General features: G+C 29.4%; 1 protein-coding gene across 1 annotated transcript; it reads left to right on the forward strand.

Moving 5' to 3' along the window:
* The first annotated feature begins 451 nt into the window (after nt 1-451).
* On the forward strand, nt 452-16667 carry LOC114129247 (plexin-A2). The gene is made up of 2 exons (XM_027993920.2): nt 452-840; nt 8642-16667. The coding sequence occupies exon 2, from the start codon at nt 8657-8659 to the stop codon at nt 14480-14482; it is 5826 nt and encodes a 1941-aa protein (XP_027849721.2). The 5' UTR covers nt 452-840; nt 8642-8656; the 3' UTR covers nt 14483-16667.
* Nucleotides 16668-16739: the final 72 nt, after the last annotated feature.

Raw genomic sequence — 16739 nt, forward strand, 5'->3', positions numbered from 1 at the left:
TTTCGTTCGTAGAATCCGGCCGCCGCCGTAACGTTTGTCCGCGTGTGTGTGTGTGCGCGCGCTCGCGCTAGCTCGTGAATCGGCGCTGTGCCTGTGCGTGCGTCAGTGTGTGTGCGTTATCCGCCTCCGGTAATTCGACTCCGTCAGTCTATTCAATAATATTGTTGTTGTCGCACACACGCCGCGCGATCGGCGGTACAGCTAAAAAACAGTTTTTTTTTTTTTATATATATTTGATTATTATTATTTTTTTTCGATTATTTTTCCGCCGATAGATCGTTTTGTGTACAGCGGCAGTAGTAGTAGTAGTAATAATAATATTGTGCGTCGGTATTATTGTAATACATAACTAATAATAATAATAATAATAATAGTGTATTTTTGTTTTGTTTTTGTGTTTTGTAGTCCGCGTGCGTGTCGTGTACATTGTTTTTTCGCCGATTCCGTCGTGTGTTTTCGTGTCGTGATACAATATGGTCCGCCGCTGCTCGGGGAAAGTTGTGAGATGACGTTTCGTGTCGTTTCGAACTCGCCATAGCCGCAGCAGCTCGCCGGTGTCCATTGAACAAACGTGAACGGGTCTCTCCGCCGCCGTCGATTAGATCGGTTCGTTTTTGTGCGCGTGAACGCGATGCTGCCGGACGCAGTGGCGTTATTACCATCGACGATAATCGCCGTTAACCGACTCTGTTGTCATTCGCCGACGATCGTCTAAAAATTCAAAGAGAAGAAAAGTCCGTTGTGATCACCTCCGTCCGTCCGTCCGTTTTCCGCGGTATCTGTTACTCGACCGCCATGTCTTGATAATACGGACGCGCCATGCCGTTTTCCGGGCACGAGGTACGTGGACTATTGTTGTTTATCATAGTTGTCTATATTGTAGATTCGCTCGTAGACAGTTGCAGTCAGGCAGGCTAGGGATGTTAGGTTTGAAAATGTTTTTTTTTGTGTAGCTCCTGCCCCAGCTGGCAATTTCCACGATCCCCGCCGAGAGAAAGGTCTTGAGAACCGCTCACGACGTGCGAAAACAATCGCATCGTAGTGGTGCGCTGCCCGCGTTGTGGCGGCTGCGGTGCCGATCTGTAAAATTAGCAGTGTTGTAGAAAATACTTTTGAATATCTTATATTCTACTCTTATAGCAAGTTAAGTACTCTTTAAATAAGAAATAAGTAAGGTACTATCCTCGGTACTATCAAAGTCCCGAATATCAAATTAAAATTGTATTTTATGAGCAATTATCAGTTAGAGGAATCTACTCAATTAATGTTATTAAATATTTAAATGTAAAAAAATAAACACAGTATGATAAGCAATAGTAACCTAAAACACGGTTACATATTATGAATATCAAAATAACCGCATAAACCTATTAAACCTCTAATCATAATCATAGTTTCATTGCATTAATATTTGACAAACTATTTTAAATCAATAGTTAATAATTTATATTTTATAGGTAGCTGTAAGTAATGTCTATTATCTTACTCTGACTTAGACAAACAAATAAATAGGTATAATTGGGTTAAATGAATAGGGAGGTAATTGTGAATTGTTTTAAATTGAATAATGATTGTATTCAATACTTAAAAATGTTATTTAAAGTAATTAAAAAAGAGGATTAGAAAGATAGGTGTTAAAAAAATAGTGTTTAAATACCCAACTACCATTACTTAAATACATTAAATCACTACACAGTATTTATTAGATATGTGTACCATATAATCATATTATACTGTTGCGTCATATTTTATTTGTTTTGACGATTGTGTTTTACCAACATCAGAAGGAAGTACCGTGCTTAATAGCTAAATTTCATCTAGTGTAGGAATGTGACTTAGATGGTAAACTACAAATAATTTCTACATTTTTTTGTTTTACTCCACCAATTATCTTGAGTTAAGAGATTAACTTACCCTCATTTGTTATTCATCTGTCTTACTAATATTTAACATAGCAAATTTTATATTCAGAAGAATCCATTTTACCTCGCATTTTACTCTAATAGGTATATTTAATGTTGAAGTGAATTAAAATTTATTATAACATTGCTAGAATATTATCCAATGACTGATATTTTAATTTTAGTACATATTATGAGCATTTTGTTTCAATTGTAAATTTTTTTCTTTGTACAATTTAAAATACTCAATACTTTTGCTTAAAAATTAAAATATAAATAAATGCCTAATAGGTCACTGGTTATTATTCTATAATGTAAAATTGATTTTGGATCATTTCTGTCTAATGTTAAAAATAATAGAGTAAAAGGGATTATTTTGAATATACAATTTTTCTATGTTATGTGTTAATAAGACTGTAATGTGATACTAAATGTGTATTTAACATCTTCTAAACTTAATCAATAATCTTATCACTACTTTGTGATATACAACCTATTAGGTATAATATAACTAAACATAATATTATACTTTCCTTAGTCCTTACCATGTCAGATGTTCAACACTGCTAAGGGAAGGTATTTCTCTTGTCTTATACTTTGCATCCTACACTTTTAAAAGTGTACCTTGGCAGATTTTGATTTCATATAATTTCATATAGGTAGGTATATGATAGTTTTATGAACTTAATTCCATCTAAATAAGTAATTTTACGTCTTTAACATTTGTTAGTCAGTATATACTTATTATGAGTTATTTGTATACTAGTAAGCATCTGAGTATTTTAACTAGTATTTTATTAATGGCAATAGTTTTAAAATTTTAAACAATCAGGTATATTATTATGTTGTTATAAAGTGTACTTCATTATATTTTATTTATTATGTAATTAATAATATAGCTAAAGATTTTAACATTTCTAAAATTCTGTAAGTGCATTTTAGTAGATACTTCAATAAGAGTATGTAGTTACATATTTTAATCCAATTTTTTTATTATTTTCTACTTACAATGTGTAAATTTAAAATATTTAAATAATAAAAATGTTTACTGGTCATATACTTAATATCATAAAATGTTTAAAATCAATTGTATCTGGTACTTGCTGGTACTTATCTAGTTTAGAAATGTTAAATCCTAAAAGGAAGATTCATCGTTCCTATTTATGAAATGTGTATCACTATATTGTAGTTTTATAGCAAGGGTACCCAATTTATTTGGAAACAGCTTATAATTTCAATTACATTTAGCTGGCTGACCATTTTATGAATAGAACACTTAAGATTAGTATAGATGCATATTGCTGTATAAAATAAAATTAACAAAAAACTTTAAAGAAATAGGTAATAATAATAATTAAAAATAGAATAGATTCTTGGTGGGCCAATTTTAATGTGTTGACGGGCTTGGGTTTAGGCAGTCTTGTTTTACAATTTATCCTGTTACATACTTTTATTAATATCTAAATTTATATTGGGCTCATCCTATTACAAAAAAAAAAAATCCTTATTAATCCAATTTTACTATTAGTTATTTAACATTTTCAAGAAGTTTATGATAATGGTTGGCATATACCATTAGGTATACGAACATAATATGATAATACTTATCTCCTCATAAAGTAAAATTGTTATCCCTGGCATGCTATGCATATCATAATTAAAATCTTTTTGAACACAATATAATATGTTATATCATTGATTATTATTGATACATTTAATTTTAAAATTTATTTGACTATCTAAATAATTTTAAAATTTACATTTCTACATTGTAAACACTAAGTGATTTCATTTTTTTGGTAAATTGTAAATATATGAATACTAATACAACTAAACAATTTTTTTAACTTAACCCAATAAAAATGTTAAGAGCCGTTCTTACAATGTCCGGTTAAGTGTCGATTAAGACTAACCGGTGAATTCTATCGGTTAACTCATGATAAATTCTTTCGGTTAGGGATATCAGGCACTAGGTAACCGAACATTGTAAAAACAGCCCTTATTGATATATATTTAGTACTTGGTAATTTCACATCTTTGTTAGAAAAAGTAAACAATTACAAAAATGTTTGGTACCTATTTAACAATATGTAGGTTACTTAATAAAGTAAATACTCTATTAATATATTGATGCTAACTAATTAATTTGATTAATAATATTATTTATTAAGATGATTAAAGCTAATTGATATATTCTTCTATAAAAATAAATGAATAACAGTTATTTTTATTTTTAATACTTTTTAGGTATAGGTAATATATTAAATAGGTATCTGAGTACCTACCTATCTCTTAAAATATATATTCACAGTTTTAATTAGGTATTGGTAGGTACTATTAAGTTATATAATGTACCTATAATTTTAAATGTCTAATTACCTAATTAATTACCAATTATAAATTATTCATCTTATATCGGATCAAATATGTTTGATATATTGTAAAGTATATATTTTAATTAGGTATTTATTTAATATATAAATAACAAATGTAAATTTGGTAAATAACACAATAACTACCGACTGTAGTTTATAGCTTGTTATAAATAATTTATTTTATAATTATTTTTGTATTTACCCCTCTAAAATTTAGAGTTCACCCTCAAGATGACCTTTCATACTAATCAGACTATGAATAAGCTTAGTACATTATATTTTTTTCTAGTTCTTGTGAATAGTGGCTATCAATTTGACAAGCTATACTATCATATCTATCTGTGATAAATAACACATTGTTGTTATTTATTTAAAGAGCTGAAAATTTATAAGACAAAATGTATTTATGTTTATTAAAAGAGAATATGACTAGACCTTACAAAAGCTTTCATCAATGAATATTTAATCAGGATTATTTTGAAGAAAACTACATCTATGCCAAGTCATTATAATGTATCAATAATATACTTATCTCGAAACTTATCTTGTTTGAAATTCATTTTATATACCTAAGTATAGTTATCCAATGATAATTAACAATACAATTTGTATGATATTGAGTTATCTAAAATAATAATATACTTAATTAAAATTTATAATTAATATATTTCTTTTATTGTGAATATAGGTTGTAATGTAGTAAAGATACAGTTAATTATGATTGATTATATTATATAACATTATAGTAATTGTGGTTTTGTTCTAAATGTTGTAATAATTTATTTTTTTAAATGCTAAGTAAGAATTTATCATTACCTAAATAAATTACTTTTATTTCTGCAATTATTGATACAAAATGTATAAAAGAAATATTTGAAGAATAATGTATAAAATTTATAGTTGGTATACAGTAGAATTTTTTATAAGTTGGTAATAAACTAGTGAATCAAGGATTTAATGATGAGAATTAGTAGTAAGATTGAAAAATGACAATATCACTACAATATGAGTATTAGAGTATTAATATAACCAACAAGTGTTTAATGGCTGTCAGTAACAATTAATAAAAATAAAATATGGTAGGTAGGTAATTACAAATAGTAAAATATAGTGAACGGTATGAGATAATAAAAATCATTTTTTGTTAGTGTTGTGTCATCAAAGTGAGATATTTATGACAAGTTAACAATATTCAAAAAAAAAAAAGAATAAAAATAACAACTGATCCCGCAACTGATGTTAATTTTTAAATTTAACATTTTTAATTCCTTAATATATTATAATTAATAGCTATGATATTTATTTTGTATGTAACCAGTATAGTATAAAATACTCTAAATCAAAAGTAACAATTAAATTTAGTAGTGTAATGAAATAAAAAATTAAGTTAAATAGTGAAATTAGACCCAGGTGACTGATTTTGAGTTCATTTGATTTTATAACTCATACAATACCTACCAAAAAAAATCTCATTTGATTCATTAAAGTTTTGTATTGTATGTCTGAAAACATGCTGACCCTGGTAATGAATGTACTTTTATTTAAGTTACCTATTTCTTTTGTTATAAATTTGGAAGTTATATTTTTAGGATTAAACAATAACACTTAGTCTCAAATTTAGTTATTGTTATGAGTTATAACTATCAAGTGTTTTTTTTGTCTAGTGCACTTAAAACTAAGTAATAAAAGAATAAATGCTAAAGAATCTACTTTAATAGCTCATGATTCAGGAAGTAGAAGTGACATCTGTCATACTCCTTTTGTATTTTCATTTAAACTTCATACCTATATGTTTTCTTGTAGATATTTATTTAATATTGTATCAATTGATATTCTTACAGCATTCTTAAATCATACTAAAAAGATAATTTTGTAATGCAATATTTATGATCTGTGGACTTATGGTATAGTTTGAAATTTATATTCAAAATTTTAAAATGAGCAAATTATTTTCAATCATATCTAAAAAAAATTGATGAATTGGGTACTTCATAATTTAAGATGATAAGCATACCGATAATATTTAATTAATGTTATATTACTTAGGTAGATAATAATATTAGCAATATTTTTGTGATACATTCGTTTGCCTATCTAATACAATAATTAGGTATAAAAGGTAAATTAAAGTACCTTTAATTATTATTTTTACTAATTGTTGGTACTGGTGTATACTATATTTTATATATATAAAAGGAACATCTTTAAATTATAAACTACAATTTTGTGAACAAGTAAAACAAATAAATATTAAATATTATAAAAATGTGCATGTTTTATTGCTCTTTCTTTTTTACAGGTGCTTAACACAATAAAATTATTACTGAATTTTTACTATTTACAACAGTTGATTTATAGTTGATATTAAAAAAAAATTCAACTTCAAAATTTAAGAATATAATCTGTACCCAAGCAAAGAATTTTTTTCATATTTTAATTTTAAAAATTAGTAGGTACTAAATAAATAATAGATTTTTTTTAAATTCATATGACTCGTTTTAAATTTTTTAAGTAGATGAAAAAATTTTACTTAAACAAATTGTATAAATTTAATATGTACCTATGTAAATTTGTTTTTATTTATTCAATTAAAAAAAAAAATTGTTCGTAATTATTTAATTTTAAATGAAATAGTGTAAATTACTTTTAAAATATTCAATCAATAAAAATTATCTTTGACAACAGAATGATTGACTGAATCAAGAATTTGAATTTAAATGTATAAATTCCAGCTGCAAACACATATGTTTGATTTCAACTTAATATTTTGTGCATTATTTAGACTAGGTATTTAGGTACACTTAAACATTACAAGTTTATATCTAATAAATTTACAATCAAGAAATGATTGTATTAAGGGTCTTTTAAAAATCAAAACAAAAAACGGAAATGGATCTAACTTATATTAGTTTTGTTTTATAACAGTAGTATATTACATTATTTTTAACTGTTGTATGCATACTCATTATAATAAATTATTTACATTAATTATCAACATTATTAAAAGAATTATATTCTTCTTCTATGTATTATTAAGTATAAATTTAATGTTTATTATTACTTATTTATTAAAAATAAGTTTTAATGAGAATAGGATTGTGTTTATGATTGTTATTAAGAGTGATTCTTTAAAAAGTAAACATACATACATACAAAGTGTTAACATTTTTGAATGTCAGCAAACATTTTTTATCTCATATTTTGAAGTAGAATATATTTCTGAGAATTTTGGTAATGTTACGAGTTGATAATTAGTTTAAGTATTGAACATTTAGAAAGTGAAGTGTCAAGAACAGCAGGGTACCCCCAAATGTCGCATATTCATATTTAATTTGGAAATGACGTTTTGATAGATAGAATTTAATAAGCAGGTAGTATACGGACGTATACGGATGAGAGAAATATTTTAAATTTGAAAAGTAGACCATTATGTCACACACGTTCGAAAGCGTTCGGAATATCAAGGAATTAGGAAATGCGAAGTATTTTTTTTTCTTTGGTGGGGGGAATTGATTTAGCGTCACAAGTCTGTATATTTCATTTGTTGTTGGGTGAACCTAAATTAAGTTTCAGGTACAACTGTTGCAGTGGCGTAACAAAAAAATTTGGGCCTCCCCGCAAAAATAAAAAAATGTTAAAAATGGGCCCCTAATATATTGTTCTACCAAATATAATCCTATAACCAAAGGCCAAAAATTACCGTGCCCCCCCTGCAACGAGGGGTCTGCAGACCCTTAATTATGCCACTGAACTATTTTAGGTATTTATTTGTATTTATTTGTATTTACAATGATAATAGGTAAGATGCGTTAAGAATTAAACTGTAGTCGTAATATTCATTCATAATTAAAATTTAAGATAATCAATGCCGCATCTACGGTTTCGCAGTTAAGACGACCGCGCTAACCGCGTCTTGAATATTTCGTTATACAATACTAGACCATGTATGTTAGTGATGGTTTAATATTTATGTTATTTATAATATTATTACCATTTATTAAAAAAAAAATGAACATTATATTTTAATACTTATAACTTAAAAACGTGTATAATGGTGAGAACGAAAGTGATAACGTGTGCGTATCGGATAATTGCCACCAAAGAACACGCATAAGCTATACAATTTTAAAATCTTTAGTGTCTAACCAATTAATTACTCTTTCCTAATTCTATTCTCATGTAGAAAATCTCAAAAAATATTCTGTTAATAAAATAAAAAAAATGATAAAAAATATTTTATCCAAAAATGTTAATACTTTTTGAGGAAATGAGTGTTTACTTTACAATAAATCGCTCAGTCTTTAAATGACTTTATTGCGAAGTGTTAATTTTAGTTCTAATGTTATTTGCTTATTTTTGTTTTAGGAATAGACTGTCTATATGGTCATCTATCAACATATGTCTTCCATATTCCCATGTACTGGAAAAACCAGACGTCGTACAATGCAGACCACCCACCGTCTGTGGGTAACACTTTTTTATTTGGCATGTCTAAGTGTAAGTTATAGTCATTCCAATATAATAAAAATATTCAAAGACGATGATTCGACGCCAATGTTCAATAATCTTGTCATTGACAAGAATACTGGGCGCTTATTTGTGGGTGCCATCAATCATCTATATCAACTTACACCTGATCTCAATGTAACTAATCAAGTGGTTACTGGCCCCATTGAAGATTCTTTTGAATGTGGGGCCAATATGTGTCCTAACTCCACTATTAAAAACTTAACTGATAATGTAAATAAAGTACTTGTTATCGATTATACTACATCTAGAATAATCACTTGTGGATCAGTTTCACAAGGCATGTGTACAGTTCGAAATTTAAATAACATATCTGATACAGTACAATTAGTTAAAGAAGCGGTGGTTGCAAACAATATGGAAGCATCTACTATTGCTTTCATTGCACCTGGACCTCCAAATCCACCTATGACACAAGTGATGTATATTGGAGTTACATTTACCGGAAACTCCCCTTATCGTTCTGATGTTCCAGCTATATCTTCTAGAAGTTTAGATAGTCAAAATATGTTAAATATTGCTCACGTTGGAGTAATTTCTGGTACTCGGGTATATGTAAATACTCTGAACCGTGAACGATATCTCATTAATTATGTTTATGGTTTTAGTTCTGAAACTTTCAGTTACTTTTTAACAACTCAAATGCGTAGTGTAACATCTCCTTCTCCATACATATCTAAAATGGTAAGGTTATGCCATGAAGATAAAAGTTATTATTCTTACACAGAAATTCCACTGGAGTGTACTAGTAAAGATCAGTCATATAATTTAGTACAGGCTGGGTATGTTGGTAAAATTGGCTCAGACTTAGCTACAGATCTTGGTATTACGCCTCAAGATGACGTTTTATTTGCTGTATTTTCAAGCAGTAATCAAAGCGAAAGTGAGTTAAAAAACAAACCTAATGACCAAAGTGCACTATGTGTTTATTCATTAAAAGCAATACGAAGAAAATTTTTACAAAATATTAATGCATGCTTCAGTGGCAAAGGAAATCGTGGTCTGGACTTTATATCACCAAGCCATGCATGCGTTGGAACCAAGCTTCAGACAATTACTGAAGATTTTTGTGGTATGGATGTCAATACTCCTTTAGGAGGTGATTCACCAATGACTGCTATTCCAGTTCTAACGTTCAATACTCGTCTTACTGCAGTAACTGCAACTTCTACTGGTGATTTTACGGTTGTATTTGTTGGGACCAATAATGGCCATGTCAAAAAAATAGTAGTTGAAAGTTCTGTAAAAGCTATTGAATATGGAGATATAGTTATTCAAGAGAACTCTCCAATCAATCAAGATTTAATAGTTGATCCTCAACAAATGCATTTGTATGCAATGACTAGAAACAGAGTTTCCATGATTAAAGTTCAAGAATGTCATATGTATTCATCATGTTTAGATTGCTTGGCTGCAAAGGATCCGTATTGTGGGTGGTGTTCATTAGAAAATAAATGCAGTTTACGCTCAAATTGCGAAGATGCAGCAAATGATCCATTATATTGGATACCATATAAAAGTGGTAAGTGCACAACGATTGCTTCTGTTACACCAAGTCAACTACAAAAGACCACAGCTAGAACATTGGAATTAGTTATTGATAATTTGCCATTGCTTGAAGGTCCATTTTACTGTGCATTTTCAGTGTTTGATAAAGTGTTAATAACAAATGCTACTAGAAAATCATTTGGCGTCAATTGTACAACACCACGAACAGATTTACTACCTTTTATACCAGCTAACCAACATCATTTCACTACAAAATTGTCTGTCAAAACAGCCAAGGGACCAAACTTTGTAGCCACTAATTTCACATTTTTTGATTGCAGTACTTACACATCGTGTACACAATGTGTAAATTCTTCGTTTCCTTGTGATTGGTGTGCTGAAGCTCATAGATGTACGCATGACACGGCAGAAAATTGTAGAAATGATATTTTAGTCACTGGTGTAAATCGTGTTGGTCCAAGTTTCCGAAGTGGGCCATCATTTTGTCCAACAATTAATGGATCTGATACAGGAAGTACTGAAATTTTAGTACCTTCTGGTATTAAAAAGCCAATTCGAGTGAAGGTACACATTATTGGCCAATTTATTGCTCAAACACGTTTTGTATGCCAATTTAATATAGAGGGTCGTGTTTCGAGTGTAAATGCGGCATTAGTAGCGGACACCATATATTGTGAAACGATGGAGTTTAGTTATAATTCACATTTTTCTAATATCACGGCGACTTTTGCTGTGATTTGGGGAGGATCTAAACCATTGGATAATCCGCATGATATTCATGTTGTCATTTACAGATGTAGTGATATGGCTGACGACTGTGGTATGTGTTTAGCATTGCCCGAAAAATATAAATGTGGATGGTGTCAAGCCACTAATAGTTGTGAAGTTATAGATCAATGTGACAGGGCAGTTGTTACGTGGCTCAATCGAAACAAGACTTGTCCGAATCTTCAAATAACATCATTTTGGCCACTTGCTGGACCGTGGGAAGGTCACACCAATATTACAATTATCGGAAAAAATTTAGGAAAAAGTTTTAATGACATATATAGTGGTGTTACTGTAGCTGGATTACGGTGTGCTCCATACGCTCATTTGTATGAAACTACCAGAAAAATAGTATGTAGAGTTGATGGGCCGGGCAGTGAAGATATAAGAGAAGGTCCAATTGTGGTTCAAGTTGAAGGATTCAGAGGTGAATCTAAAACAAATTATCATTTTGTCGATCCCATCATAAATAGTTTTTATCCTGGTTATGGTCCAAAATCTGGCGGAACAACTCTTAAAATTGTAGGAAAGTTCATGAATGCTGGAAGTAATATTCAAGTATTCTTCGAAAATTCTTTACCGTGTATTGTCGTCAATAGTACATTTTCTGAAACTACTTGTATTACAAGTGCTTCTGATGCTCAAAGGGTTGGAAAAATTAAAATGTTATTCGATAAGTCTGAAAGAAATTTTGATCGCCAAACCTATGAATACACTGATGATCCTAGTGTTGAATCAGTCGAATCAGGTTCTCCCAGCCAAGTAAAAGTTCCCAAAGGCATTGTATCTGGTGGTATAAAAGTTTCAGTAAATGGTAAAAATTTTGCATTTGTTCAAACTCCCCGTTTGTATGTTTATTATATGAATAATACATATTTTGGGGATTGTTTTGTTCTAAGCAATTCTAACTTAATATGCGAGTCACCTAAAGTTACACCTCTTCAACAAATTCAAGCTAATTCTTCTAACCCACCAATAGAGTTGGATTATGGATTTGAAATGGACAATGTTACAAGTGTTCAAAATATATCATCAAAACCAGGATTTTCCAAATTCTTACTTTACCCAGATCCAAATTACACAAAATTTGAGGATGTTCAAGGGGAAAACATAAAATATTATAAAAGTGATTATTTAACTATAAATGGCCATTACTTGGATCGAGCTTGCCAAGAAACTGACGTTACAGTGCAAATTGGGACAAGTTACTGTAACGTGACTTCTTTGTCTCGAAATCAACTCACCTGCAAACCACCACCTATTCAGCCATTAGCAGTATCTGATGATTTCCGGTTAGCTAGCTCTCAGGAACTTCCAGATGTCATCGTAACAGTTGGGTCTAGTCTGAAGTTTAACATTGGAAAACTCAGCTATGCTCAATCTGAAGTTAATAGCCCTTTGACGAATCCTGCTCTCTTTGGAGGTATCATTGGTATGGCTATAATTGTTATTATTTTCATCGCCTTTTTGATCGCATATCGCCGCAAATCGACTGAAAGTAGTCGTGTCTTAAAAAATATGCAAGAACAGATGGACATATTAGAACTACGTGTAGCGGCCGAGTGCAAAGAGGCATTTGCTGAACTTCAAACAGAAATAACAGATATAGCTGGTGATCTTACTTCTGGTGGTATTCCATTTTTGGATTATCGTACTTATTCAATGAAAATTTTATTCCCGAATATGGAAGACCACGGAGTGCTCCAACGAGAAAAACCAGAATTAATCCGAAAAGAAAAAGGTATACGTTTATTCGGCCAATTAATATTAAACAAGACATTTTTATTATTGTTTATAAGAACTTTGGAGAGTAATCGTTATTTTTCAATGAGAGACAGAGTAAATGTAGCTTCTTTAATTATGGTGTCATTGCAAAGCAAAATGGAATACTGTACAGATATATTGAAGACTTTACTTGCCGAACTAATTGAAAAATGCATGGAAGGTAATAGCCATCCAAAATTGCTCTTGAGACGTACAGAAAGTGTTGCAGAAAAAATGTTATCATCGTGGTTTACTTTTCTATTGTACAAATTTTTAAGGGAATGTGCAGGAGAACCTCTATATTTATTGTTTAGAGCAATGAAACAACAAGTTGATAAAGGACCAGTTGATGCAATTACTTCTGAAGCAAGATATTCGTTGAGTGAAGAGAAACTGATTAGACAATCAATAGATTTTATTCCAATGACTGTATATGTTTCGATTTCCCAACAGACTGCTTTCGTCACTGGACTCGACCCAAACACTGAAAATATACCGGTTAAAGTATTAGACTGTGATACAATTTCACAAGTAAAGGAAAAAGCATTGGATACAATCTATCGAGCGATGCCTTGTAGTCAACGACCTCGGACATGTGAACTCGACGTTGAATGGAGAACAGGCACCTCTGGTCGTTTAATTCTATACGATGAAGACTCAACAACAAAAGTGGAAGGAGAATGGAAGAAACGGAACACTCTACATCATTATATGGTTCCAGATGGTGCATATCTAAACTTGGTTTCCGTCAAACAAATGTCAACCTACAACTTATCAATACTTTCGGACCGTATGGACAAACACAAATATGAAACTTTAAATTTAACGAAATTTAACTATGATAGCCCACCATATAGCAGGGCTACTTCGCCACTGAACAATGATCAGGATGGAGGTCTCAAATGTTGGCATTTAGTCAAACATCATGACAACGATGCACAAAAAGAAGGTGAACGTGGTAATAAAATGGTATCAGAAATATATCTTACGCGTTTACTAGCTACCAAAGGTACTCTACAAAAGTTTGTAGACGATTTATTTGAAACAATTTTCAGTACTGCGCACAGAGGAAGTGCTTTGCCTTTGGCTATTAAATACATGTTTGATTTTCTTGATGATCAAGCACTTCAGCATGGTATCTCTGATCACGAAGTCGTACATACGTGGAAAAGCAACAGTCTTCCTTTACGTTTTTGGGTGAATCTTATCAAAAATCCCAACTTTGTTTTTGATATACATAAGTCCAACATAGTTGACTCATGTCTATCAGTTGTTGCTCAAACATTCATGGACTCATGTTCGACTTCCGATCACCGACTCGGTAAAGATTCACCAAGCTCAAAATTACTTTACGCCAAGGACATTCCGGTGTACAAAGACTGGGTAGATCGTTATTATTCAGACATTAAAATCATGCCAGCAATATCGGACCAGGACATGAATGCTATGCTTGCCGAAGAATCAAGGATACACATGACTGAATTTAATACCAATTGTGCTCTGTATGAACTCTACATGTACGCAGCCAAGTACAATGAACAGCTAATGGTAACACTCGAAGAAGACGAATTTTCTCAAAAACAGCGATTGGCATATAAATTGGAACAAGTGCACAATTTCATGATGGTAGAGAAGTAATTAGGGGCCATTAATCAAAAGACGGTTAAGATAATTGCTCAATACCGAGTATGAGTGGTTCAATGGGGTTCGCTAATTTTTAGCAATTTTATACATTGTGGTATGTAGAATGTAAGAATTTTTTTTTTTAAATATACAAAAAAAACAATTTAATTAATAATAATAATAATAATACATAAATGTTTAAACAAAATTTTTAAATGGTAGAAATAAGACGATTTATATAGATAGGATAACCATAATATAAATACGCATAAAAATATAGTAATAAATTAACATATCTATTGCCTAGTTCTTGCCAATGAGATGTTACCAATACTACTTACTCCAAAAACAAAACATTAAAACCTACACTTTCGGTTGCTTTTCAACAATCTTAAATATAAGCAATTTTTTTTTCATATATCCGTCCAAATTTTCTACCATTCTTTGCCCTTGATATGTACTTTTAATTCAAATATATTTCAACCTATTCTATAAGACTGAGTTAATTTTAATTTAGTTTTTTTTTTTGTATTCATGATTTATTGTTTTTCATTTGATCACTGCTTTTGGCACCGCTCTAGTTAATGCACATAAATAAATAAATTACCGAATAACAGAATAATATAATAATATATTGCTCCAAAATAGTGTGTTTTTTATATACATATATATAAATATATATTTATACCATTCCAAAAATATAACAAATGTTATAATTCCAATTTTGTATTCAGTATTACCTCATATTTGATAAAAATAAAAATAATATTATTATTTTAGATTATAATTGTAAGTACCTAATGAACAAATATTTTGTACTTCTGTATATTTTCTCAATAATTATTAATTTTATTATAATCGTAACAAATTTTTATTTGCACATTAAATTGAAAATTAATGTACCCCTTTTCCCAATTAAAATTTTTATTTGTGGTATATGTTGTGTACATTTTTGTTGATTTTGTTATTAATTTTTATTGTAATTTTGTATTATATTATACCTAGTCTTCATTTTGATTTTATGCTTTGTTTTTTTTTTTCAAATTTTAATTTATTCATTTTATAGCTTTTATCTGGAAAAAATATACATGCGTACTTTTTATATACATATAGAATAAAATTAAATTCACGTAATACATTGTGACAGTTATCAATAGATTCAACATATATTTTTTATTTTACATTGATTTAAAAAAACTCACTAAAGAATAGATTATTAAAACTGCAGTGGTTAGAACATGTTAATATTAATTTGTTTGTGGGCGCCTTTTGAGAAAATGACTGTAATTTTATTTTAAATTTATACAATGTTATGAACATTAAAAGTAAATTTTAGATTTTTTTCTGTAAAAATAATGGTCTTTTTGTGTATTAAATTTAAATAATCAAAATGAGGTGGTTGTATTCTCATTATATTTTTGTTTACCTATTAATTTAGTCAGTTTATTCACTCCACGAGTGTATCATAAAAAAAAAATTCAAAACTAGTTGACAACAATTATAAATCGGCGACAAATTCTCCTTACTGGTGGTAATCTATAGCTACAAATAACTTGAAAACAATTACGTATCTTCGTTCAAGATTTCTGGGTGACATTTTCCACTCGATTAACAATAGGACAACTTTAAACGATTGTAATTACTAATTATTAATTATTAAAAAATAATTACCAATATTTGTCGTCGAACCGTGATAAAAGTTATTATAATGGCTATGCAACTACCCCATCATATATATCTATACATATTATAATTACGGCATTTAATTTATTGTGCCCTTTAAATTTAATTTAGGTTCCTATAGCGTAAGAGTATAATATATTGTTAAATAATTACCCTTTTGTCCTGTCCAAATATAATAATAATATTATGTAAATAAAAATTAATTATTATATATTATAATAAACATATAATACAATATTATTTATGTATATATATTATTTTGTGTGTAAACATATATATGTATAATATTATACAAATATACGTATAAGTATATTAATTAAAACAATAATTTATATTATGTATATATGATATTATTTGTACTGCGTGTTTTTGTGTACTGTTTGTGATTGTGTGTAAATAAATTATTATAATTGCACACGTAATGATTTTTTTTTTTTTATTTATTTATAAAATGAATGTGATGAAACGGAAACGGAACCGCCGCGACGATATTATAATAATATAATATAATAAACATTAAACATACACACATAAAATAATAATATACTATACATATTGTGTATCAACTATCAATAGTTATAAACTATAT

This window comes from Aphis gossypii, chromosome 3 (assembly GCF_020184175.1).
Source record: "Aphis gossypii isolate Hap1 chromosome 3, ASM2018417v2, whole genome shotgun sequence".
Taxonomy (NCBI): domain Eukaryota; kingdom Metazoa; phylum Arthropoda; class Insecta; order Hemiptera; family Aphididae; genus Aphis; species Aphis gossypii.

What these genes read in the sequence shown, in the direction of transcription:
- LOC114129247 (XM_027993920.2), top strand. Translation starts at nt 8,657, where the DNA reads ATGGTCATCTATCAACATATGTCTTCCATATTCCCATGTACTGGAAAA.